Source organism: Thunnus albacares, chromosome 6, assembly GCF_914725855.1.
Source record: "Thunnus albacares chromosome 6, fThuAlb1.1, whole genome shotgun sequence".
Classification (NCBI taxonomy): domain Eukaryota; kingdom Metazoa; phylum Chordata; class Actinopteri; order Scombriformes; family Scombridae; genus Thunnus; species Thunnus albacares.
The window spans coordinates 32,257,587-32,284,600 of NC_058111.1; the positions used below are offsets into that span (position 1 = coordinate 32,257,587).

A 27,014-nucleotide genomic window follows, 5' to 3' on the forward strand; every position below is an offset into this window, starting at 1 on the left:
CCACCTTCACTATGAGAGATCGTGTGACCACATCAACGCGACCTCTCTCTGGCACGGTCACAATGTCATTGCCACATGACCTGTGGGATGCCACAGCCTCAGCACTCACTGACACATTCACGACCCCTAAAAATGATCATAAAAACATGTATGAAGATCTGTTATCTACATAAAAGTTCTTAGAGCTTGGAGTGTTTAATTACAGTGGATCCCTCTCCACCGTGACACAGTTTGGAGGAATGAAATGTGTAGGGAATAAATAGAAAATCCCTTCTAGTCTTTTTTATAATTTATTTTCGTCTAATTAATATATTTTCTTATCACTCAGCCTGACAAGTTTATATAGAGCAGAGAGGAAAATATAGAGCAAAAATATTTTGTTGTAATACATGTTTCTAAATGGTCATTTACATGAATGGCATATCATAGCAACGGTATAGTCCAATAGATACAAAAATTACATTAAAGTTTCTTTCATGTTCATGAAAGTCCTAGAACACATCTTACAAGTTCTACAATTTAAATCAGTTTTAGTCAGTCGCTTTAGTCAGTTTGTTGTCATGGATTTATTTTGAATTACCACGAAATACAGAACACTGGAAAATCAGAAACAAAATTGGAGTAGCAGTTTATATATAATATTTTAGCAATCTCTGATTGTATTGACAAAATCTCTGCACACAAGGATAAAGGTGTGACACTTACCTAAGACTGAAGGTGCCATGGTCCAGCTGAGTGTCTTGCGTTCATTGGCACACAGACAGGATGTGTACTGGTCACCAGAGAGAGGGGTGAGGGTGTAATCTAAGGAGGGTGCTGGAGTCACAGTGACCTGTTCAACAGACATAATCTCAATTTTAAGCCAGTAAAGTTACAAGAAAAATGATTGACAGTCATATTGGTATGAACAAAAGTTTTTGACTAAAATATTTTAACACTAATAGTAATGGATATTTTTGGAGTTTAATTACTGATCGTGTATGCTCAGGCCTTCTTTTTTATTAGAGAAAATTTGTGTCAAATAATGTACATCATGACCTACATGTGTAATTGTTTTGGACAGATAACAGAATAAAAGCTATTTGGTGTGAATTTGAATTCTTCAAATATAATGCAACCTCGGTCCTTTGCCTCATGTCCTTGATCCTAGTGATGTCTCATTTCACTGGGAGGTCCTCTTATTTTATGCTGTGACATTAAAGCTTGTCTGTATCCCTGTATTGGATTGACTGACTCCCCCTCTGCCCTCAGACAAACATCTGCTATAATAGAGGGGTTGCAGATTATATATCAATGCGTTCAAAGCAGAATGTTCTTGGGGCACCCCCGTGGCTAAGGGGTTGTTATTTTGTTACATTTTTACCCTGCAGCAAATGTCTTGAGGGCCCAAACCATAATGATTCAACACAGTGTGTAATGTTAAGCCCTTTTCACACATGCAGTCTATCCCTGAAATATTCAGGAACATTTCCTGCATGGGGTCATGTGTGAATGGGAGCAGGGATCGATATTCAGTGACATCTGTACCGCCAATTTCCCACCTCAAGACCTAGGCTGTAGTCAACTAGTCTTTTTTGCTTGGAAGGTTCTTAACTGAGTGAAATGACCTGGAAGTATCTAAGTGGCAGAGATGATAAGAGCTGATCGAATTCTCTAAAAAGGAAAGGTGCTTCAGTGCTTTCTTTCTAATCTCCTTTAGCACAGGCTACACTTGACCATCCTTTACGAAATGAAAGGAGATAATTCTGTCCCACAATTCCTTGCAGCAGTAATATTTAAAACGACCAAGCAACGCACCATTCACAAACTCAAACAAAATGATATGTACAGTAGTAGATTTGAAGGCCCAACATGTTCTGTCTATCTAGCATACATGTAACACTTATTTTCATCCAATAATTGGGATTCAGGAGGGTGAGAAAGCTTTCTAAATGTGAAATTTCATTTCAGTTTTGTGACTGGCAGCCTATATTCCCTTTTTTTAAATTCAATTCCCACCTTGGTAATGAAGTAATATTTTTCACTGCAAGCATGTAATCATCGCAGGAGACAGGGGATCACGCCCCCTCCAAAATATGAAACATGGAGTTTTGTCTCCCCAATATTTGTAAATGACACAACATCAGATTCCCCCCAAAGCTGAAAGACAGCTAATTTGTTTCCCTCAATGTTCAGTGTTGAACCAACTCCAGTGGAAACGCAGTAGATTTCACAGAAAGCCTCCTGCGTCTCGTTTTTGTTCGTGTCCAGCAACAGCAAACAACCCCAAATATTTTGAGTCCAGCTCTGAATATATTTGGTCCATAAAATCTGGTATTCTAATGTAACAGAACGGAACTTTAGCCTATTTGAAGCGTCGGAGGGAGGGGGATAAATATATTGCGCAGCACATAATAGACACACACAGGCCATTAAGGATGCAGGCAGCAAAGTTATGTACACTGAAACTCCTGTCTGTGCATAATAGGTTTATCTGTCCAATCAGGCAACAACTAACTTATTGCACAACAAAATGTTGATCCCTTGATCAACATTTATTTTAATGATTAGAGAGTAGTAGTATATGTATGTAGTATATGGAAACACTTCCATTTGGTGTTTGATTGGCTTGTATGGATGAGTCTCACTCTTCATTAAACTCTCCATACAAAATCCTTGATGAACCATAAAATCAATAAAAATATAACAAGCTCTGACAAACCTAACGTTTGTCTGCACAAAATGACAGAGAGCCAAAGTTAACAAGCTAAAGACTACTACTCTTTTTGGTGGAGACTGAACTAGAGTTAGAAGAAGAGTTAATACTGGACTTATATTCATCTGGTGGACACAAACTGGATTCAAATAGGATATTAATGCTGCTTTGTGTCTGCGGGATGTGTAAGTAGACAGTTGTTTGCTGACATGTTATTGTATTAGTCATAACAACTTCATGAACTGTAAGTAAGGTCTGTGTGTGAGAATTTGTGTGACAGTAACCCTCTAATCTGTGCATGCATGCAGTGCAAGTGAGAAATGTGCAGTGTTAAAGCAGTGTTAAATTACTACAATGGCAACTTATAGTAACAGTCATGACTTCTATGGCTTTACATTGTAACATTCAGTGTATTTTCTTCAGTTTCAGATTTTGACTCCAGTGCTTACATTCTTTTATTCTGATAGTTCTTCAGCACATACAATGATTAAGTAGTATTGTGAGTGTTAAAATATTCATTACCATGATACAGCTGGACAGGTAGTTGAAGGTGGTTGCCTTCAGTTCAAAGTGCTCCCCTCGGATGATGGAGTAGGGCAGGCTGAGCTCAAGGAAGAAGGGCTGGAAGACGGTGAGCTCTTTACGAGGAGCCAAGCCAAAACCCTGAGGGGACAAACAGAAAGCCTCCGTCTCCCAGGTGGTGATGGTGTCTGGGACAGTGAGGGACACATCTTTCATTCCAGACTCTCTGGATCAAGACATACACACAGACACATTATGTGAGTTAGAGAAACATACTTTTACTATCTCAGATTGGTCCTGTCAAGTTTATAATTACATTTTTCATTTTTGCTGCTTAAGGTCTCATTCACTAGCAAGAGCCATGCCACAACAATATGTCATTTAAAGATTTAATGGAAATTCAGGAGGTATAAGATGAATGGATGTAAAAGGGAGGGGTGAAGGTGAAAGGAGGAGGTCATCTGTTAGGTTGGTCTGGGTGGAGGGAGAGTCAGTGTGGGAGTTCTGTCTCAGGCGTGTTTCCACCTGAGCTGATTACAGGCCCCTAGATGGTACCTAGAATGAGACATGGGAGAGGTATGCACCGTATTGAATAGGAAAGGATGAGGGGAGGAGAGAAGAGAGCATGAAGGGATGTGGGTAGAGATGAGCAGAGAGAGGGATGGGGTAGGTTTGAGGTAGGAAGGTGAATGGATGAAGGGAAGTTAAAGGGAGGGTGGATCCAGAAATCTGTGACAAACAGGGCAGGATGGGTTGACCAGGAATAAGTGGCTTGAAAGGGGATTCGAGGTGTGGTTGAGGTGTGGCCCTGCTGGCCTAAGTTAACTAAATAATAATAATAATATATTTCAGTAGTTGTTGCCTGATTGGTAGCTTCAGCTCATTCAAAATTCTGCAGCTCAGCTATTAACCAGAACCGAGACAGAGCACATTAGTCCAGTTCTAGCTGCTCTGCACTGGCTTCCTGTAACATTCATATTGACTTTAATGTCCTCCTCCTTACGTACAAAGCTGTTAATGGGCTAGGACCAAGCTACATTGCTAACTCCATTGTTAACTATTTGCCCTCAAGAACACTGCAATCATCTGATGCTGGTTTATTGGAGATTCCCAGCAACAGCCAAAAGAAAATCGGGGATGCAGCCTTTGTCAATTACACCCCAAAACTATGGAACACACTACTGATAGATGTCAGGGAAGCCAACTCACTAAATACTTTTAAAAACTTATCTCTTCACTTTAGCCTTTAACTAGGTTTTCCTTCAGTCAGCTTCACGCTTACGCACTACTGCACTTGATTTTATACATTCTATGTATTCTGTTTTAACTATTAAGTCTCAAATTACTACAACTGAGGTATGCATTCTATGTATTGTATTTTCACTTTAGTTTATCTTATGTTTATTAACATTATCAAAAGGGTTTTATTTTCCCTCTGAAGTTCATTTTATGTCTTTTATGTCTTTCTTGATGTGAAGCACTCGATGCATGTAATTTCATTGAGCTGCACTTTGGATGCATTTTTTGTATGAAAGGTGCTACACAAATACAATACTAATATACAACTTATCATTATTATTATTATTATTATTATTATTATCATTATTATTATTATTATTATTATTATTATCATTAAGTATTCTGTTTTAGACATCAGTGGGCTTTATCTTCCATCTTGTGTAAAAATGGCAAAATACTTTGAGTTTTCACATACTAAGTCTCAAATTACTACAACTGAGGTACGCACTCTATGTATTGTATTTTCACTTTAGTTTATCTTATGTTTATTAACATTATCAAAAGGGTTTTATTTTCCCTCTGAAGACATAAAAGACATTTTATGTCTTTTATGTCTTTCTTGATGTGAAGCACTCGATGCATGTAATTTCATTGAGCTGCACTTTGGATGCATTTTTTGTATGAAAGGTGCTACACAAATACAATACTAATATACAACTTATTATTATTATTATTAATATTGTTATTATTATTGGGCAGATATGCAGAATAGGAATTTCAGTGTTATTACTGTGTTTTGGTGCTTTATGGTTCCTCATAGAGGTGAACTTTTTAGTTCCTCAGATACACCTGAATCTCTTCACCACTGGTCCATTTAAAGGGTCAGTTCACCCCTTTTTCTCTTTTACCTCTTTTGTATCTCTGCATTTAGATAGTTTTAGATTGTTAGATTGTTGTCTCCGTCTCAGTACTGTGGCTCATTAAGAAACTTTATCAATTAGGTTGATTTGTTTCCCAAAATATGATGGATACAATTAGCCTACATTATTTATCCAGCTGAAAAACATTCTATAAATGGGGGAAAAAAATAAACAGTGAGCAGTTCATTAACCATACCTAAAGGTTCTATGTGTAAGAATTGTGAAGCAATTCACATGTATTAATCATTTTTTATTGCCAATGAGTGAACAGGTTGTAACATAACGTAGAAAACGAGACCTTCCCCAACTTTCTCGGTTGTCTGTAACAGCCTGTGGACTGATTTCTATGTGAAGGACCTGTGCCGAATTTTCAGCAGAAATCCAAAGGATGTGACGTTTTTGCACACTCCCGAGTGCCTTGCCTTTCTCCCACTAATGTCAACAAACAATGTCAACCCCTTTTGCTTTTTCTGTTGGTGGTCACACGTTTATGGGGAGGCTGACTGACTGGGAGTAAGAGATGCTTTGCTGAAACACGGTTGAGATCTTTTCTGTTATTATGAGAAGTGTAAGAGAGGAAAAGGACATAACCTGCAATAGTCTCAGGCCGCTGAGCAAGCACGCACGTGAGTGTGACCAACAGGATGTTGACTGCAGGAATTTCTGACTCTTACAAATAGAACCTTTAATCAGTGTACACAGCATAGAAAGTTTTGAGTGTGTATGAGAAACAGAGTAAACAAGAGATGAAAAACTGCAACTTCATTGCTGTTGTTTGCCAATACAGAGCAATTTGTCCCCGTTGTTGTTGTTCTTTTTCAGTTTCTTTATAGCATGAAAAAGATCTGCAGTGTTTTGGTTAAGTGTCTGAGCTGACAAATAACATGACGTTAAGAGGCTTGTGATAAAAGCTCACCCAACTTCCACCAGGTCCCATATCCAAGTCTCAGGGAAGAAAGAGCGGGCCGTCTGTATTGGTGGAGGTGGACCTGCATCTCCTCTTGGTGCTGAACCAAGGCTAATTGTCCGATAAAATACGTCTGAAGAAACAGGACAATATTCAATCAGAATCAGTGGTCAACTTGAAACAGTGAACATTCCTGAAGTTATAGCTTGTAAATGTTCAGCGTGTGTCTTACTTGGTCGATCGTAATGATGACTGTAGTATTTTGTTCCCTTAAAGTTCACACATGATGGCATCCTGATGAACAGATTTGTTGCCATCTTCAGGCCCATTTTCTACATAAACCACCAACATATAAAGATGGCACTTCAAAGCTGGGTCTGTATTGTAGTATTCATTATGCAGTTTGTTATTCAGTATCTTCCATTGCATTTTCACAGCAAATGTCCTGCCAGCAATTAATTTAGGAATTGGTGCATAATGATTACCTGGAAAACTGTGTAAGCGTCATCTTTTTCGCCATGTCCAGGGTACGGCAAAACATATCTTCTTTGTCTCACATTTATACACGCTACAGGATCTTCAACATCATGTGGAATACCGGATGCTTTTTTATCAGGCAACAAGTCAAATATCTGAAAAGAAAGAAAGATGAAAGGCTATAATTTGTGAAATATTTGCTGTTGTAAACACTGACCAATATAAAGGTCTTGACAGACTTTCATAACAAAATGTTTCAGTTTGGAAAGTATTTCTGTAAAAATATCTCTGAACCTACACTAACACTCCATTCATATCATGTGGGAAGGAAGGCAGTAATGGGAAAGATTCAGACATGTTAGGACTTGTGTTCAAAACATCAGACAACTCACGACAGCAAATTTGCAGGATTAATAATAATAAGTGCAATCCATATGTAGCAGAATGGAAATGTATTCCAGTCTGGTTTGAGCAGGCCTGTAGTCTCTTAGCCTCTTGATTACTCAGCGATCTCGAGCCAATCATTGTCTGTGGGCACCCTGTAAAGGCAGGTAGTTATTTTCTGGGTGCTCCCTTGACACTGAACGCACGCCCCGCCTCCGTTCACCGGACTTCCGCAACTGCTGCAGGTATGAGAGTAGTTTCTGTGCTGGTCCTCAAAGTGTGCTCCCATGCTGTTGCTTATGTTAGTTTATGGATCCCTCCGTGGTGACTCACCTCCCTCAGAAGTGATCCCCTCATTGGACTGCTGTCAGTAGGTTCACTTCTCTCTCGCACCACAAAGTTTATTATGTTGCGTGTAGTGTACAGGTGTTTCGCTTCTAGGTCCCTGTATGTAGTAGCAGCATAGGCTCCATAGATGCTCTCTCTCTCTCTTCCTGAACTTACAGACGCTGCCTGATTGGTATGTAGCCTATTATGGTGTCAGGTTCATCTTCTTTTTGGCAGCTGTCTTTCTCATTTTAATTTGATTTTTCATTATGTATTACAGGACTGTGGGCTCTGGCCAGCCATATAGCAACTTACTCGGGAGCTGCTGTTCTTGCCCACACTGCAAGAACACTGCTGCTTTGCCTATAATTAGCGTTAATAATCATTGTCTTTGTTTTCGATTTGTTTGGTCGGGTCTGCTGCTGCTGCATTGAAGGCCGGCAGTACCACGACTAGAACTCTTTTTAGCTGAGTCGTTTTAATGGTGTGGGTGTGGGTGTGAGTGTGCGTAGTGAGCGGGGGGTTTTCTTTTTTTGTTGTCATCATTTGCTTATTCTCAGTTTTGCTTAGTTTAGTTCATTTATTTGTCTCCACTTTATAGCTTATATAATGATTTCATATCACTAATATTGTTTTCATAGTTTATTTTGTTGTTTGCTTATCCTCAGTTTTGCTTAGTTTAGTTCATTCATTTGTTTTTACTTTATAGCTTACATAATGATTTCATATTACTAATATTGTTTTCATAGTTTATTTTATTGTTTGCTTATCCTCAGTTTTGCTTAGTTTAGTTCATTTTGTCCCAACTTTATGGCTTATGTAATGGTTTCATATTTATAATCTTGTTTTTCTACTTTATTTGGTTTATTTGTTTATCTTTCCTAGTTAGTTGTACAAGTACAGGGCTTTCGTCTTTATGCCCTGTAATGAATGTTGTTTGGTATTGTCTATGTGTTCATTTAGTTTAGTTTTGTTTGTTGGTCTATTCTTTTCTTTTCTTGTTTTGTTACATCACCAGCGGGAGGCCCTTTCCTATAGCTGTTGATAACCAGTGTGAAGCGTTTCAACATTAGGGCAACTGTATGGTGGTTTTGTTTGTTGGTTGAGCACTTTATTGATTTTGTATCCCTTTTTATTTTTCAGGAGCTGAGCGCCCATGGTGGTGGGGTTGGTGACTGTAGGTGATGGTTCCTCCTTTTTCCTGTGTGCTGTGTTTAACTGAGCATCCCTGGGTTTGACCCTTCACCAGTGTGTGTGTGTGTGTGTGTGTGTGGATGTGTGTACAGGTGTGCTTTGGGGTGACTCTCCTCTGGACACCTTTCCTACCTCCCCTCCACTGGTAAGCCTTGGCACTGAATAATTCCCCTGCCCCTCTTTTTAATATCTGTGTGATCGGTACGTTTAATAATTGTTTTTTTTTTACTAAATTTTGCTATTGTTAAAAATAGAGAATTGATGCTCTCTCTCTCACTTCTTGGTGTAATGAACCTATTGCCTTTTGAGTTAATGGTACTGGTCTGAGGTAACACTTGTCCCTGGGTAAAACCCCCAGGGTGGCGTAGTTGGATCCTTTTGATAACACTGGTTAGTGCCCTTTAATCCCTATTCCTCTTGTCACAGTCTGGCGTAGTTGGCAGGATTCACTTTTTGAAAGCAGAGACGTGTGTTCTCCTCTTCTTTTTTTGTTCTTTCTTTGTTTTGTTGCTTGTAAAAAAATAAAATAAAAAAATAAAAAAATTGTTAGCAGTATTGTTTAATCTTTTTGGTTTTTTTCTTCTTTTTTTTGGTTTGTTTGTTCTTGGTTGCTTAAAGGCAAAGCAGCAGCTAATTTCTTGTGGATCTGTAGGAAGTCCTGGTGAGGTTGTATCACTCTTCCCCACCAACTGTAGAGCTTCCCTTCATTGATCAGGTTGTAGTTATGGAGGAAGAGTTTCGAGAATTGAGGGACCTAGTTGCACAGTTAAAGGCAGATAATGAGAGGCTGCGCCAGGAACAGGTTGCCGCTGTGCCTGGCCCTACTGCTGGGCCTTCTACTTCTTCTGCCTCAGATACTGCTCCTTCCACTGCTAGTGCCCCTGTCACAGAGAGACTGGTTTTTGTGCCCCGAGACAGGAAATGTCCCATGTTTAGGGAAAGATCAGGCATAGGTTTGACTGAGTAGATTGAGGAGGTGCAAGCCTGTATGAGGGTGAGACATTTATCTCTATCAGATCAGGCATTTTTTCTGTTCGATCGCTTGGAAGGGCAAGCACGTGAGGAGATAAAATATCGCCCTAGTGCAGAACGGGGGGACTCAGCCAAGATCATTGCTGTGTTACAGGAGATGTATGGGTGTTCTGAGTCCTATGTAGCCTTACAGGAAGCTTTTTTTCCAGAAGGTAACAGTAAGGGGAGACTCTGCAGTTCTCCCTTGCTTTGATGGGCCTGATGGAAACAGTAAAGCAGCGTGCACCTGGTGGTATGCCTAACGCTGATGTTTTGCTGCGGGACCAGTTTGTTGAGCATGTCCTTGATGGTGCCCTCCGTTGCAAGCTAAAACAGTTTGTGCGCAGACAGCCTACGGTTAATTTACTTGATGTTAGGGGAGAGGCAATCAGGTGGGAATGTGAGGGTTTGCCAGGTGGTGCGAGGGGTCAAAGTCACTCTGTTCCTTCAGCGTTTGGTATTCAGTATGGTGTCCAGAGTGGTCCTCAGGGGTGGGTTAATCCCCCCCAGGTAGCTGAGATGGGTGAGATGAGGGAGCTGCTGAAACATCAGCAAGAGCAGTTAAATCAGCTTACTCGAAGCATTGGACTTTTGCAGAACTCTTACCGGCGCAGCCATTCACCTCGTAATGGTCCCATAATATGACAGTGCTGTCAGCAACCTGGTCATTTTGCTAGGGAGTGCGATGGGGCACGTGTTCCTCCTCGCTCCCAGCACTCCTTGCATGCTCCCTCACAGTCTGGTAGGCAGTCTCATCCAACTCAGGCTTCGGAAAACTAGCGCCCACCGGATTGCAGAGCAATAGTTCAGGTGGGGCATCTACTGGCTCAGGGGTTGGTCCCAGTGATTTGGAGGATAGTTCCAAGCTAATGTCAACTTGGACAAGTCCTCATCTAGATGTGGACATGGGTGGAGTTAAAGTGCCTTGTTTAATAGATACTGGTTCCATGGTGTCTACAGTCACAGAGAGCTTTTTCCTCCAGCATTTTGAGCCGTAGGGTTGAGAGCACCTTCACGCTTGTCACTGGTTGCAGCTTAGAACGGCCAATGGGTTGCCTATCCCCTACATTGGCTACTTGGAGCTGGATGTTGAGCTCTGTGGTAAGTTAATGCCACAGTGTAGGGTGTTGGTGGTGAAGGATTCCCCCGGTGAGTTGTCCTGTCAGGTCCCTGGTGTTTTGTGATTCGCAGATGCTACTGAGAGCTCTTTGGGCAGCATGGCTTGGCCTTGTTCTCTTTGCCCTCTCTATCCGAGGCCCCAGAGTCAGTTGTGCAGGCGTTACAAAAGTGCCATCGGGCTAGTGTGCAGGCCCCTCAGGATACTCCAGGCAAGGTAAAGGTTCAGGGTAGAAAGGCTTGTCGTATCCCAGGTGGTGTGATGAAGGTTGTAGCAGCCACGTGCTCGGAGCAGTATTCAGGTACTACTGTGTTGTTTGAGCCCCTGGACTCTGGCTTTCCCGCTGGACTGCTTGCGTCCCCTGCTATAGTTCGGGTGACAAGGGACACAGCCTACATACCAATCGTTAATGTTGATTCCACTGACGTGTTGCTCTACCCCCGCAACATTGTAGTTGTCAGCTTGCCCACAGGGGTCACTGAGGTGCCATCTGGTGTAGCTACAGTGGGGTCTCAATCTGTTTCTCGCACTGTGCCGGATCAGATAGAGGCCATGGATTTGTCCCCCTTGCCTGCATAAGAGCAGGGACAGGTGAGGTCACTTCTTAGGAAGTATACCTCCGTGTTTTCTGTCCATGATGGGGACTTGGGCTGTACTAATCTGATAGCCCATGATATCCCCCTCTTAGATGATGTTCCTGTGAGGCAGCGCTACAGGTGCATACCCCCGTCAACTGCTAGAGGCACAGGTGATCAGAGAGAGTCGCAGCCCCTACGCCTCCCCCATTGTTCTTGTCAGGAAGAAGGATGGCAGTCTGCGCATGTGCGTAGACTACCGCCAACTGAACAACAAGACAAAGAAGGATGCCTTTCCTCTGCCACGCATTGAGGAATCCCTGGATGCGCTGACGGGTTTTCCACCATGGACTTCGCCAGTGGGTATAACCAGGTTCCAGTCACTGAGAAAGACTGGCCCAAGACTGCGTTCTGCACTCTATTTGGGCTGTTTGAGTGGAATCGCATGCCTTTTGGGCTCTGTAACGCCCCCAGCACCTTTCAGAGATTAATGCAGCAGCTATTTGGAGACCAGCAAGGCCAATCATTGCCTCTCTACCTTGATGACATTGTATTTTTTTCTTCCACAGTAGAACAACATCTGGAAAGGTTGGAGATGGTGCTGGGTCAGCTCAGCAGGAAGGTCTAAAGGCGAAGCTCACCAAATGTGCATTTTTCCAACAGTAGGTGCATTACCTGGGCCATATGATCTCCGACAAGGGTGTCTCCACAGATCCAAGCAAGGTAGCAGTGGTGGCTAACTGGCAACCCCCCACTACTGTCTCAGAGCTGTGGTCTTTTCTGGGGTTCGCTAGCTACTATTGCCGGTTTGTGGAGGGTTTGGCCAAGTTGGCGGCCCCGCTACATAGGCTGGTGGCAGAGCTGGGGGGCACAAGGTCTAAGAAGAAGGCAGAACTGGGTTTCATTGGGAACTGGACAGAAGAGTGTCATAGAAGTTTTGAGGCACTGAAGACAAAGCTCACCATGACACCAGTGCTTGCCTATGCTGACTTCTCCCTGCCCTTTATCCTGGAGGTGGATGCAAGTCATAGTGGACTGGGGACAGTGCTCCCACAGGATCAAGGGGCAAAGTCAGACCAATAGCATATGCCAGCCGAGGTCTGAGGCCCACAGAGCACAACATGCTGAACTACAGCTCAGTGAAATTGGAGTTCTTGGGGCTAAAGTGGGACATGACGGAGAAGTTCAGGGAGTACCTGCTAGGCCACAAGTGTGTTGTTTACACAGACAACAATCCACTTAGTCACCTGTCATCTGCCAAGCTTGGTGCAACTGAACAACGCTGGGCTGCCCAACTTGCATCGTTTGACTTTGAAATTAAATACCGGTCAGGAAGAAGCAATAAGAATGCAGATACCTTGTCTCGTCAGTATACACCCAGTGAGTGATAGACATATGTGAGGAACTAATGTGAGACATTTGTTGCTGTTGCTTTCCAGATATTAATGTCTTTTTTTAGCACCAAAAAAATGTTAACATTTTGTTGCATTGTGTTTGCGACTCACATGAGAAACCTAACAAGTTGACCTCAGAAGATTAGGGTGTGTCTAGGGCTAAATTTAATAAACCTGGGCAGTTCCACTCACTGTCTTGCTCTGGAAGATCTCAAAAGTGAATAGTTAGGAAATAGAAAGCATTACTCTTCTCTTTCCCTAAAAACACATTTTCTCAACCATTCCCAGGATACAGACCATATATAACAACCCAATCTCACGGCAATTCATGAAATAGTCATGAAATTTAATCTTTAGGTTCGTGTACTAGGACATGAATTTTCAATTATTTTGTGACACTCAGCATGACTTTCAAACTAATGTATTTCAATTGGAAGTATGTTTCATGGAGCATGTTCTTTTCTGTCAATCAGGATTTGGGAGCACAGAAGCTGTATTATTTTTCTTATTTAATATTCTTTTTTAACTATAACTGCTACATTATTCAACATTTAACCCCACATTTTGTCCTTATTTCCTTTATTTCTTTATTTTCATTTTATTAGTACAGTCAATGGTCCGTGTTTGTCCGGTGGACATACCGGAGGACCTGACTTATTGTGTGCAGAGCTCTTTTCAAAAATGTTGAGATTTAATATGACTGTCCTTTTCTGAAATTGGGCTGGTCACATAAAACGTGACAAAACCTGACAGTTTGACTGACAGACACACTGAATGTGACAGTTTAACAACCAAAGCAGCAGGATTAAAATCAGAGTTTTTATGAAGTTCTTATGAATTGTTGAGTGTTGAGTGAATCAGGGAAGTTAACATTAACAGCTTTATTTCCAGCCTGTCTGCCATGATGCATCAGCTGGTTTTGTTCCATTTCTTGGAAAGGATCCTGATTAACTTTCACACAGCTCCATGGATTTAGATTTAAATAGCTTACAACCTATTTATGTATTTTTTTCAGTAACATTGGTGGTAGCAGGTACTAACAGGCTAAGCTAACAGTGTGTTAGTGGTGTTGCATTTGCAGCGTTCTGAGCATGACATCAGAGGAAAATGGCCACCGTGTGGGCAGACTTGGCACTTTCGACTCCTGTTTTGACTAAAATATTTTGAAATAAACCAACGTCTTTACATTTTCTTAACATAGCTCATCTAGATGCAGTGTAATTACTAGTTCGGCTGTACTAGAAATTTGATATATTCAGTAGATATATCTTTTTGCAACCCTTTTTACAACCCTAAACCTGAAGAACTACATCTGTGGTGTAGATTTGTATCAAGATTTGTATCAAGCTGCATGGCACGGCTCTAGGGAATTGTAGTTTTTTAAAAATATATTAGTGTTTTTCCTAGAATTGGACATCGAAAATATTGAATTGAAATTACACTGAGGACTTTAAGGGGATGGTAAACACATTTGTGTAATACAATTTTAAATATCTAATTGTTAGATGGGTGAAAATTTATTTTAACCATATTTTACCTATATCTGATAGCGAACCCAGTTGTTGATTATACTCACATGATAGCTGAGGTCAAGAGCTCTCTATAACAGTTGGTCTCATGTCTTTGGCCTGTTTTGTTGCTGAATTATAAGCCTTCAAACATGCGCTAAGGTCAAGGTTCAAAGGTCAGTATTTCAAAGAAGGAGCCATGTAGAATCTTCATACTGACATATGTTACTCTGCAGGTTGAGACCTTTCCAATGATGTATTTGGTTTAGCTCCACAATAAAGTTTTAATTTTCTCATTTCATGGACACAAACCATCCCAGGCCTAGTTTCAGAGAAAACTTTGAAGGCCCAAGATATAAAATAAACCTTTTTGTTTGTTTTTTTCTTTTTTAGAGGAAATAATGACCAAAATGAGTCACCTTCAGAGATTATAATACTGCTGATAATCAAGGGCATTACTACAGGCTTGAGGGAAGGCCTGAAGTGCTTGGGTTAGGGTTGGGGCATAGGCTACTATTTACACAACCCTGGAGATTTTTTTTTATCTTTATGATTCTTGGTTTTGGGATTTATGTCAACATGACATAACCCATTTAATCAGGATCTGTTTTATTAGTCAATGCAAGCATATAAAGTGTCTTGGTGGTCCCAAAAAACACAACACAGAAGAATAAAAATAGATAAAAGTAAGTTAATATTAATAATAGTGAAATAATCTAAATAATACTAAACTTAAATTGAAATTTTAAAGTCTATTTAAATAATAGAATAGTAATAGTTTTGAAATGGGATGTAAAACTTGAAATTAAATATTGACAAAGGAAATGTGGGCTGTGCTATGGACAAAGAAATGAAGTGTATGAAATATATGAAGGTGACAAGAGTAACAATTAAATGTGACATGCATAAATGATTAAATAATGTAACAGTGGAGGTTGAATGTAATGCACATTCTAAAGTCCACTTTGATGAAATATATGAAATAATGAAAGTAATATATGAAGGTGATATGTGAAAGTGCAGGGATTAAATGAGGAATGTGAAACGTAAAGTCTAGTTTGATAATCCTGTCTTCATCCCATTTATATGGCCATATACAAGATGGTACAACATGCTTTATTGCATGACGTGGCTCAATATTAATTGATATGTTTTAAGAAAGATGATTTCATATTAAATATCCTCAGCCACATATTCTTGGAAATATGAAATTAAAAGAGCAACTTCACATTTTACAATCACAGGCTATAAAATGCCTTTTCTTAACAGAGACAACGGTGTGTGGATTCAGGTTGCAGCAAACGGAAGCAATTTGAAATGGAATGAAGTCCACTGACAGCAGACAACCCAAAACAGTAGTTGAACATGCCCACAACACAATGCACTTCCTTAGCCTATCACTATCAAAATCTGACAAAAAAACTTTATTTCTCAGAAAGATAAAGGAGAAATTATTAAAACTGATGACCATAACATTAACCTATTGTATTGTTGAGTTATCAAGGACACTTTTGTGTTTTTGTGTTGAGAAATGTTAAAGATATCATTAAAAGAAAACCTTAACATGGTAAAGAAAATACTTCTGGGCAGCAGGTCCTCCACTCTGCCCACTGGACTTGTCTTGCCCTCCACTTCTGCCTCCTCCTAGTGGGTGTGTGTGTGTGTCTCTCTCTCTCTGGGTTCTAATTGTAGGAGTGGAGACAGGTGTGTGGGAGTCGGGCGAACAGCTGCCATTCATCAGGAGGTCTGCTTAAAAATAGAGTGCAACCTCCTACTCACCGCCAGATCGTAGACTCTGTTCCTACAGTCAGTCACACTTCCAGCCTACTTATTACTGTTCTGTCAGTATCCAGCAATTGCCTGACTTTTGTTTTCTCTGTGCCTGCAGAAGACCTCAGCCTGACCCCGGCCCTGTCTCCAGTCCTACTGCCTCGCCGGCTCAGCCTATCCCTTGACCTGGCTCCCCACTCCATCCCCTATACCCAGCCTCACGCCCAGCCCAAGCCCCTAGGTTCCCCAGCTACCAGTCCAGACCTTGGCCCCAGTCTCCCAGTTTTACCGCCTTGCAAATAAATCCTTTTCCAACCCCACTCGCTGCCTCCTGCCTCGGTGTCTTGCTCGTGGGTTCATTAGCCTAGCCATAACAGGACTGACGCAGCCCATTGACTGTAAGCTAATGATAAAATTAAAATAAATAAATAAAAACAATTATAAAATCTACCTCAGACCCAAGCTAATGCTATCTTACCGGCAGTGCTGCACACTTGGGCTAATGTTAGCTACTTAAGCTAAATTGTGCTAACAGGGTAGGTATCATAATCAAGTAACATTAAACTTAGTGAAATACTGACACAATAGTCCGACTCAGTGTGGGTCCCGGAGCTGGGGAAAGCAGCAGGTGAGCCAACTGTCAATCACAGCTGTCAATCAACGCTTACACGGCAGATATCAAAGCTACTATGAGTCAAAATGACCACCAGCACACTTATTAGAGGGCCTGAATTTAGAGATGGAGACTGTACTCCAACTTAGTACTTCCAGAGAGAAGTTCATGCTTTTTGAATAGGAGTCATTTGGAGCATCTAGGGGCCCTTTATCGTACTTCGGCATTAACTTCAGACTCAAGTTGTGGAAGTTGCTGCTTGTTACAAACCCATTGATGTAACACAGAACACAATAAATAAATAAAATAATCGAATGCATCTGGTGTGGTTGATCTTGACCTTGTCTACATTCAGAGTCTTCCCTGGCTCCTTAATGAGGACGCTCTGGTCGACAGCGCTCACGCCACACAGAGAGTCTGGATGGGCCGTCAACTTCAGGATGCTTTCTTCTCCTGGAACAGCTGAGGACGGAGAAAACTCCAACAACACCTGAAACACACACACAAACAGATGCACCATAATGACCTTTAGAGCTGTAAACCTGCTGTGTTTTGCTCCAGCGAATCATCTGATAGAAGTAGTTGTAGCGACTACTGGCAACAATGTAAAAGTCGCTGAGAGGCTGAGGTTGGGCCTTGTTTGCCGTTTGTCTGACACGCTACCAAAAAGATTCGCTGAGATCAAAAAATAAGTTTAATAACTTTTATTAATGAAAAGGATCAACTTACTATAACGTGCACAAAATATACTCAAAATAATCACAGCGATCAGATGTAAAACAGCGGTCAACAAAAAATATGACGACCCACTCACCCTCTGTCTCTTTCTTACCAGCTGGCATGCAGGTGAACAGGTGCTTATATTAACTATAGTATACCACCGCCCATATGCATGTGACCTGATTATCAATCACCGTGATCGTGCAATAATAAACAAACCAAAATAACCCAAAATATAAAACAAAAAATTACTACTTTGCAATTCATTCAAACTTGAAAATCAATCCATTCATGGCTCCTACACGCCAGCCCCTAATTATTAGGTTATTACATAATAATTACTCACATTACAGATTTTAATAGGAGGCATGAAGCAATTAAAAGCTCAATAATCAAAGTCCATAAATTTACTTTATTTTTTCTTCCTCCCGATCCTGTACATGTGTCATAAGTCAGTAAGACCAGAGGTTACTAGCACATAGTCTTATCAGAGTGATCTTTATCATCACTTTATGTCTGTCAGTCAAAAATCAGAGTCAAAATGGAGGTCAAAGTGTCACAATGTGCATCAGCCACTCCTTATCCAGCTTCGGCCTCCTGTATTAGACAGACTTTGGTTATTGGTCGGTCCAGGCAGCTGCTCTTTGTTTTGATGCGCACCTGACGCACAAAACCTCTCCTGTCTGGAAAGGTTTGTAGGACTCTTCCCATGACCCAGGATTTACGAGGTGCCGTGTTATCCACTATAAGCACTATATCTCCAGGGATGAGGTTGCGCTTCACTCCTGACCACCTCTGACGCTCCTGCAGTTGAGGTAAGTATTCTTTAACCCATCTTTTCCAGAACAAGTCAGACATGTACTGCACCTGCTTCCATCGTCTACGAACATACATGTCTGTCCCCTGGAAGACTCCTGGTGGCAAAGATGGTAAGGTCTTCAAAAATAACAGGTGATTTGATGTCAATGCTTCCAGGTCATTAGGATCTGTGGATGCTTTAGTAATTGGACGGCCATTGATGATGGCTTCCTCTTCACAGAGAACTGTGTGAAGGCCTTCTTCGTCCAAGTTTTGCACTTTCAAAGTGGAATTGAGGACTTTCCTCACTGATCTAATTAACCTCTCCCAAGATCCTCCATGATGTGAGCCAGTGGGGGGGTTAGAAGTCCATTTTATTCCTTTCTGAAGAAGAACACCATTAATCTGCAACTGATTCCACTGCTCAATAGCTGTTCTCAATTCACGCTCTGCTCCAATGAAGTTTGTCCCATTATCAGAGTGCAATTCCTGAACTTGACCACGTCTCGCAATAAAGCGTCTGAGTGCATTAATGAAAGTCTGTGTCCAGTGAAGGTGCCACTTCAATGTGGATTGCGCGTATGGCCAGGCAGGTAAAAATGACTCCATACCTCTTCACTACACTCCTTCTGCTCCTCACCTCAAAAGGTCCGAAATAGTCTACTCCAACACGAGTAAAAGGAGGTTCATCTGGAGTAACTCTTTCATAAGGTAAGTCTGTCTGGGACACTGGCTGAGCATTCAACCGTCAACAGATGATACACTTTGACCGAACTCTCCTTATGGCTGTACTGGCACCGGTGATCCAATATCTCTCACACAGTTTGGATAACATGTGGTTACGACCACCATGTCCCACCTCTTGATGAATGTGCCTCAGAAGAATGGCTGATATATGTAAATCCTTAACCAATATTATGGGATGTTTCGTTTCTGCTGGCACAGATGACCTGCTGAGCCGACCACCAACTCTCAGAACACCATCCTCCATCAGTGGGCAGAGTGGAATTCATCTGGAGAATTCCTCTGGAAACCTCTTCCTTTGACTAAACTTGATGATCTCCAGTTCAGCCTTCTCAAACTCCTCCACTGATAGACAACTTGAAACTGTCTTTCTCTTAAAAGTTTCCATGTCCTTCTCCAATGAACGTCTTTGTTGGTCCGTATCCAAGTCAGACTGTGCAAGAGCCATGCTCAATTGTCTCCTCTTCTGACAAACAGACAAGAGCCAAGTCTTAAATCTCAAGATCCAAGCAACAGACTTTCTCAGATGGGTCCAAGAGTCAAAGTAATGGATCATGCGAGTCACTGCATCAACCTCCTCTCTGACCTGTATAGCATTCACTGCAACAGCTTTCTTAACCTCAGGGTCATCTGATGGAAGTTGAAGAGCATCGTCAGGAGAGACAGGCCACTCTCTCAGGTTGAAGGAGAAAATGAGGCCCTGACACCCATGTTGCATTCTTGAGAAATGTATCTACTTTCACACCCCTGGAGGCAACATCGGCTGGATTGCTTGCAGTTTCAACATACCTCCATTGAGAAGGGTGTGAGGCCTTGCGAATTTCTGAGACTCCGTTGGCAACAAAGACTCTGAATCTGGAAGTTTCATTTCTGATGTACTTGAGCACAGAAGCACTGTCCGTCCAAAACACAGAATCCTGAAGATGCATGTGCAGCTCTTTCCTCCACAAGACATCAATGCGACTTGCCATGGTGGCAGCAATAAGCTCCATTCGGGGGATGGTAACAGACTTCAGTGGAGCTACCCTAGCCTTTCCCATAACAAAGGCACTGTGCACTTGAGTGGGCATTTCGTGACAACAGGTAAGTCACTACTCCATAGCCTTCTTCACTTGCATCACAGAAATGATGCAGCTGTGCTGTAGTAACTTCTCCAAAGTCCAGTGGTTTCAGACATCTCATGATGTTACATTTCTCCAAATGACAAAGTTCATCTAGCCAACTTGTCCAGTCCTGAGCAACTGACTCAGGTATGACATCATCCCAGCCAAGTGCTCTCCTGCACAGATTCCTTAAGATCTTCTTCGCTGACAGGACAACAGGACTCAAGATACCAAGAGGATCATAGATGGAGCTAACTGTTGAGAGGATCCCTCTCCTGGTGAGTGGTCTGTCCTTGATCACAATCTTAAACTTAAAAGTATCAGACTGGATACACCATTCCACACCAAGTACTCTCTCTACTGGTAGCACATACTGATCCATGTCCAACCTTTTCATATCCTCAGCTCTGTGGCTCTCAGGTATCACAGACAGAACATCACGCTTGTTGCTTATCCACTTTGTGAGCTGGAATCCACCTTTAGTACAGATGGAGACGAGGTCATGATAAAGTGACACTGCTTCCTCCACCAAAGCCATTGACACAAGACAGTCATCAACATAGAAGCAATGTAGGACCTTATCCACCACTTGCTGGCTGAACTGTTCTTTGTTGTCCTCTGCACATTTTCTGAGGGCAAAATTGGCGCAGCTGGGAGATGACGTCGCCCCAAAGAGATGCACCATCATCCTGAAGTCGACGAGATCTTGATTTAAATCCCCATCAGGCCACCAGAGGAACCTCAGCAAATCAAAATCTTCCACTGGCACTCTTACCTGGTGAAACATGGATTCAACATCTGCTATGATCACCACTGGTTCTTTCCTGAATCTGGTCACCACTCCTATCAGTGAACTTGTAAGATCTGGTCCCTGTAGGAGTTGAGCATTAAGTGATGTTCCCTGGAAACTCGCTCCACAGTCAAAGACAACTCTGATCTTTCCTTTTGTAGGATGGTAGACGCCATGGTGCAGGATATACCAGACCTTGCCATCACTACATTCCACATCCTCTTCAGGCACCCTTTCAGCATAACCTTTGGCAACAAGGTCATTCATGAAGGCCATATAATCAGCATGAAATGAGGAATCCTTCTGAAGCCTCTTCTTCAGGTGTAAGGCACGCTGCTCAATGATTTTCTTATTATTTGGCATGCTAACGTCCCTTTTCCTCAGAGGTAAGTTGATCTGATAGTGGCCATTCACTTGCTTTGCTGAGTTTGTGACCAGTTCCATAAACTTTTGATCTTCTCTTGACATGCCAATTTGTTCATCCATGCTGCTTTCAGGGAAATCTGCCTTAAATTGCTGCTGCCAAAGTTCGTCCAAACACACAACTGACACTCTGTTGTTCACTCACAGTCCATTGCATCTCCACTGTCTCCTTTCAGTGGTCCGTTCACAGTCCAACCCAGCATTGTCCTTATTGCATAGGGTCCATTATTAACACTGCGTATGACTTGCAATGGTTCCAAGGCCTTAGAAACATTTGTCCCTATCAACAGCTCAATCCCTGCCTCAATCTCAGGCAAATTGACATGTTTTAAATGAGGCCATCTCTGAAGATCACTCTGTCTTGGAATGTTCCCCTTGTGAACAGGCATGCACACCTGTGTGTAAGCCTTGGGCAGTTCACAGAAGTGCTCCTCATTCAAGCCAGCTACCTCCAGGCCTGACACGATTTGACTGCTCACAACTTTCTCTTGGCCCATTGTCCGTAAAAGAATATGTACCTTCTTCCCTGTAAGGTAAAGCTTGTGCATCAGAGACTCTGTACAGAATACTGCTGTACTGCCTTGGTCCAAGAAAGCATAGGTGGTGACAATTTTGCTCCCCTTTCTGGATTTAACTTGCACTGGAACTATGGGAAGTTTACAATTGTGATCACCAGCCCCAGTAAGACCACTTGACACCAGAGTGCTGTCCACTGACACCTCTACTTTCCTCTCAGCTAGCTCAGATTCCTTTTCCTTTGGAGGAATGTGAAGTATGGTTGGATGTTTAAGACCACATTTTGCACAGGAAATCTGTTTTCTGCAATCTTTGCTGATGTGTCCAATACACAAACAGCCAAAACAGACACCATTGTCCTTCAAGAAGCCAATCTTCTCTTTATGTGCTCTTTTCCCCAACTGAGGACACAAATCCAATGTGTGACCTCCTCGACAGCAAAGACATGTCTTCCTTTCAGTTTGAACATGTTCCTTCCCTTTGGTTCCAGGTTGAGTTTTGTTTCCCACAGGGGCTACAGTGGTAGCAAAACTAGTTCCCTTAATTCCAGAACGAGATTGTGGATTGTGCTTGCTTACACCTTTGTTTGTTGTCAGCGATGGAGCATCCTGTATGTTTCCAAACACTGGGTCAGTTAAGATTTTCACTTGTCTCTCAATGAAATTAGTGATGTCAATGAATGTAGCTCTCTGGCTGCGCCTTTCTTGCAGTTCACAGACTACAGTTCTCCAAATGTCCCTAAATGTGTAAGGCAATTTCCTTATAATGGCCAGCATATTGGCAGGCATGTCCAGCTCATGCAAGTATTGCACCTCTTCCATGGCATTACAGCAGCCTCTGAGGAAAAAGCTGTAATCTTGAAGAGATTTCACACCTTCAGTTTTGTTCGGAGGCCATGAAAGAGCCCTTTCCATGTATGCAGATGCAACCTTCTGCTCATTTCCAAACTGCTCCTGTAATAAAGCCTTAGCCTTAACATATCCCCTCTCTGGATCAATGTGCTGGCAGCTTCTAACAAGCTCTTTTGGATGACCCTTAGTGTGCTGCTCCAGGAAATAGAGTCGGTCACTGTGGCTCGCAGTGTTCCTTTCCACACCATCCTCAAAAGCCTTCATGAATGCATGATATTTTAATGGATCACCATCAAAAGTTGGTATATCTCGCTTGGGCAAACACGAAAGACATTGCTGCTGTATCAACAGTGTAGTGATTTCATTTTGCTTCCTCATAATGCCAAGCATGTTGTTTTGGTCTTCATTTTCTGCACCCATATTTGCATATGACACATTTCCATATTGCATCTGTGTAGTTGCTTGAGCATCATGATACACTGAATGTTGCTAAGGTTCATGGCACCCTACAGACATAGGCTTCAAATGAAAGAACTGAGATGGATTTCTCTCCTCAGGCCTTGCTCCTGTATCCAGGTGGTCACGTTTGATTTCCTTTTGTGACATTTGTGGAATAAATGGATTTGCCTCAGCACTGAGGGTTTGTGTTTTTCCTTGTCTTTTTTCCAAATAAGAATTCATTCCTTCCGATTGCTTTGTTATAGAGGTTTTCCTACTTAGGATGCTCTGAGATCTGAACACATTTAGCTTAGCCATGTGTGTAGCAATTTCCTGATCCAGTTGAAGCTACTCCTTCCTTTTACGTAGCCGTTCCTCCTCTTCTTCCAGTTCGTGTTTGTCCTTTAATAAATTTTGTCTTATCTTTAAAGCTGCCAAGTCCGCCTCAGCTTTAAGACGTGCAGAAGAAATACTAGAAGCAGCAGACTTTCTTCCTGTTGCAGAGTTTTGTGATCTGGACACTCTGCTTCCCACATTTGACACACTGTCACTTGGCTTTACATCATCTTGTATATCATCTGTCATGATTATGGATGTAGCCTGCATTATTACTTGAGGTTCATCGGCTATTTGAAGAAAAGACACATCTTCATTGATTTCAACAGGATCAGATTGAACACAACTGTCATTGTGGAGCAGTTCCTCTGGTTCACTCAACCACTGTTCAACATGCTCTTTAAGTGTGTTGCTGTAATTCACAATGCTGGAAAACCATTCATTTTGTTTCCTCTGTTCATCCTCTGGGAGTAAAGGAATCAACATACTATGTGACATGTTGGCATTTTCACAAAGTTGAATTAAACTCTTTAAAAGGGGTTGTACATGAGAGACATTTTCCCTTTTTTTTCATGAATGATTTCATTTGTGGTATGAGCCCTTTAATTTTATTCACAGTCATTTTGCGTTCCTGTTGAAGCTTTTCAATTTTATTCACCAACGCCTTTGCAGTGAGTTGAGCTTTTTCTTTCCCACTCTCCATTTGAGAACTTGCAACACCAGCATTTATTTGACTCATTTTTCCTCTTTTGAGTTCCTTTTCGATGTCTTTTTCAATACATTATTTGTGCATTTAAGGATACATCCACAGACCGAAAGGCAATTCATCCAGCAAACATTTCCACATCAACAGCACAGCGGAAACTTCAAAGAGACCAAGCAGAGATTCCTTATTTTTGCACCACAGTCAGGTTAATGCCAACACTCCGGGTGAGCCACCTCTCAACCGGTAATCAATCAGCCAGTTGTCCCCAGCGGACACACGGCAGTGAATATTCAAGCCGCATTCCTTCCATTAATACACAGCTTAATGCGTACAAACACCGGTAAGCCTACCTGGCTTCTGTGGTTGGCTTTGACTGCGGCTCCTGAAGTTGTAATAGTTGACAGCCGGTGCCTTCTTCAGTCATTTACCCCCGACGATCGCTTTGTTTAATCCCCTTCCAATCGATCCTTGAGCCCATGCGCCATCCGGTGATGTTTCTCTTAATGCCGTTTTTTGTTGACAAAAATGGTGCGATTACTGGCAACAATGTAAAAGTCGCTGAGAAGCTGAGGTTGGGCCTTGTTTGCCGTTTGTCTGACACGCTACCAAAAAGATTCGCTGAGATCAAAAAATAAGTTTAATAACTTTTATTAATGAAAAGGATCAACTTATTATAACGTGCACAAAATATACTCAAAATAATCACAGCGATCAGATGTAAAACAGCGGTCAACAAAAAATACGACGACCCACTCACCCTCTGTCTCTTTCTTACCAGCCGGCATGCAGGTGAACAGGTGCTTATATTAACTATTGGATACCACCGCCCATATCAATGTGACCTGATTATCAATCACCGTGATCATGCAATAATAAACAAACCAAAATAACCCAAAATATAAAACAAAAAATTACTACTTTGCAATTCATTCAAACTTGAAAATTAATCCATTCATGGCTCCTACAGTAGTTATTATAATATGTATATAGAAGACACATTTTCTTATTTTTAAGATGATGGACTGATTGTTCACCCTCAGATTTCTGTCCAGGAACAGGCCAATTTGTTTGTCTGGAGGCATGATGGATCTCAGTGGTAAATGGAAATTTATCAAACTTATCTTAAAATGTCATTAGATTCAATCTGTAGCTGATTTGGCTGATACAGGGACAACCCATGTAGCTCATGATTTTCTGTTCTCTTTCTTAAGGTACAGTTACATTAGCCTCTCATCTGACAAAAGAAAGATATGAAATGAGGCGTGCAAGGGGAAGTTGTTATCGTCACTTCCCACTCCCTGCTGAGTTTGGTGCCTCCTTGTGGGGAGTGACAAGGTCCAAGCCTAGATGGGAGATATCATCACTGTACATATTTCCATTTATATAATAATCCATTCAACTTGGGTTGAAGCCTGCACTCCAACATATATCCAATGCACCACTTTAATCATGGTGGTGTATTTAAGCCCTCAGTACTCTGCTCACTCTTTAGCTCCATGCATGCTGCCGCACCACTCAGCCAACTCATGGAACAGCTGGGAGTGGGGAGTGACGATACTAACTTCACCTTAGGGGAAGGTAAATTCAGAATCTGCAGGACATGGATGTATTATAAGAGGTGGATAGGGTGCTGCCAATCAGCTTTACAGCCAATTTTTCCCAGTGGTTACTCGCGGTATTGCTGCGAAAAACACCCCTGCGGCCTAAAAATCATTTTCCCTATAGGCCACCATTGTAAATGAGACTTCTATGAAACTGTTGACAAGACACCCTGAACTGCAAACAAGTTCAATTATGGCTCTTTCTGTTGTGAATTTTTGATCCATGCAGGTTTTATATTTATAAAACTTTCCTTGAGCTGAGAAAAGCGATTTAAAAATCTGTGACGTTGCCACAATGTAAAGGGCCGGGTGGGGCCAGTGGGAGAAACACTGCTGTTCATATTCAATAAGCTACACAGCACAGAAGCAAACTCGGAAGCTAGGAACTTTTTTTGCTGTATGCGCCAACCGAGCAAAGGAGGGTGGAGGTGGAGCTTTTGAAATTCTACATGAACAGCAGTTGCAGTATTTGACACCATATTTTTCAGGTGAGCCATGTGGAAACAGGCATGCAGTAAAAGAGTGAGCAGAACAGTGACAATTTAAGTACACCGCCGTGATTAATCAAGTTGGCTGCCTGAACTAACTGAAAGACTTTGCTTCAGTTATTATCACTGGTTCGCTTGGTGCTTCCCTCTGGGGAGTGATGAGGTCATAGCCTGGACACCATACATCAGCGCTGTAGTTATTCTACATTCAAATAATAATTCCACGTGAGTTGGTTGACTTGACTGATGTTTTGGTTCTAATGGGGGGTAGTAACTATATATTGAGCTGTGGGATCACATTTGAGAGTGATACTGTGGTTTGCAGCCTGTCAGTGTAATAATGCCCTAAATGGGGTGATGTCACTCTGCTAGAACACTGCAATGATACACTGATCGACCATGCAAATCGGCAGGTGATAGTTGAAAAAGGTGAATGTTGAGTCAGCACAACAGGAAATGTGCCCTTGAATTCGTCAGTTGTTCAGGCTTTAAATGAAATGGAGATCAGACATCTGCAGGTTGGTGCTTGTGTGACTGCACCTTAACCCCTGGGTTTGCACATACTGTTGCTTTTCACAGCTGAATGAAACCACTGTGAAAGTAGAAGCCTAAACATGAGACTACACTGATATATCATTTTACATCTAAATCTACATCATCATCTTCTTCTTTTTGCACTGACCTTGTGACTTAAGCATTTCTCTGTGGAGAAGTTTGCACTGTGGGCTATTATAGTCTCACTGGGGAGGACAGCATAAGCAACAACCTGGACCTCTGGTGCCATCTCCGGAGACACTTTCAACTGAAAGGACACTTCCCCCTCAGTCACTGAAAAAGCAAACAAAAT

At 41.8% G+C, this 27,014-nt stretch overlaps 1 protein-coding gene across 1 annotated transcript in view; it reads right to left on the bottom strand.

Moving 5' to 3' along the window:
- The window catches only part of LOC122983496 (alpha-2-macroglobulin-like), a 52,830-nt gene that overhangs the window by 11,014 nt on the left and 14,802 nt on the right, over window positions 1-27,014 (bottom strand). Inside the window, exons 13-20 of the mRNA XM_044353228.1 lie at window positions 26,850-26,995; window positions 16,994-17,143; window positions 6,769-6,915; window positions 6,516-6,615; window positions 6,293-6,416; window positions 3,218-3,443; window positions 706-832; window positions 5-126 (exon numbers count right to left, since the gene is read on the bottom strand). Coding sequence (XP_044209163.1) covers window positions 5-126; window positions 706-832; window positions 3,218-3,443; window positions 6,293-6,416; window positions 6,516-6,615; window positions 6,769-6,915; window positions 16,994-17,143; window positions 26,850-26,995 — 1,142 coding nt within the window. The remainder of the gene's footprint in view (window positions 1-4; window positions 127-705; window positions 833-3,217; window positions 3,444-6,292; window positions 6,417-6,515; window positions 6,616-6,768; window positions 6,916-16,993; window positions 17,144-26,849; window positions 26,996-27,014) is intronic.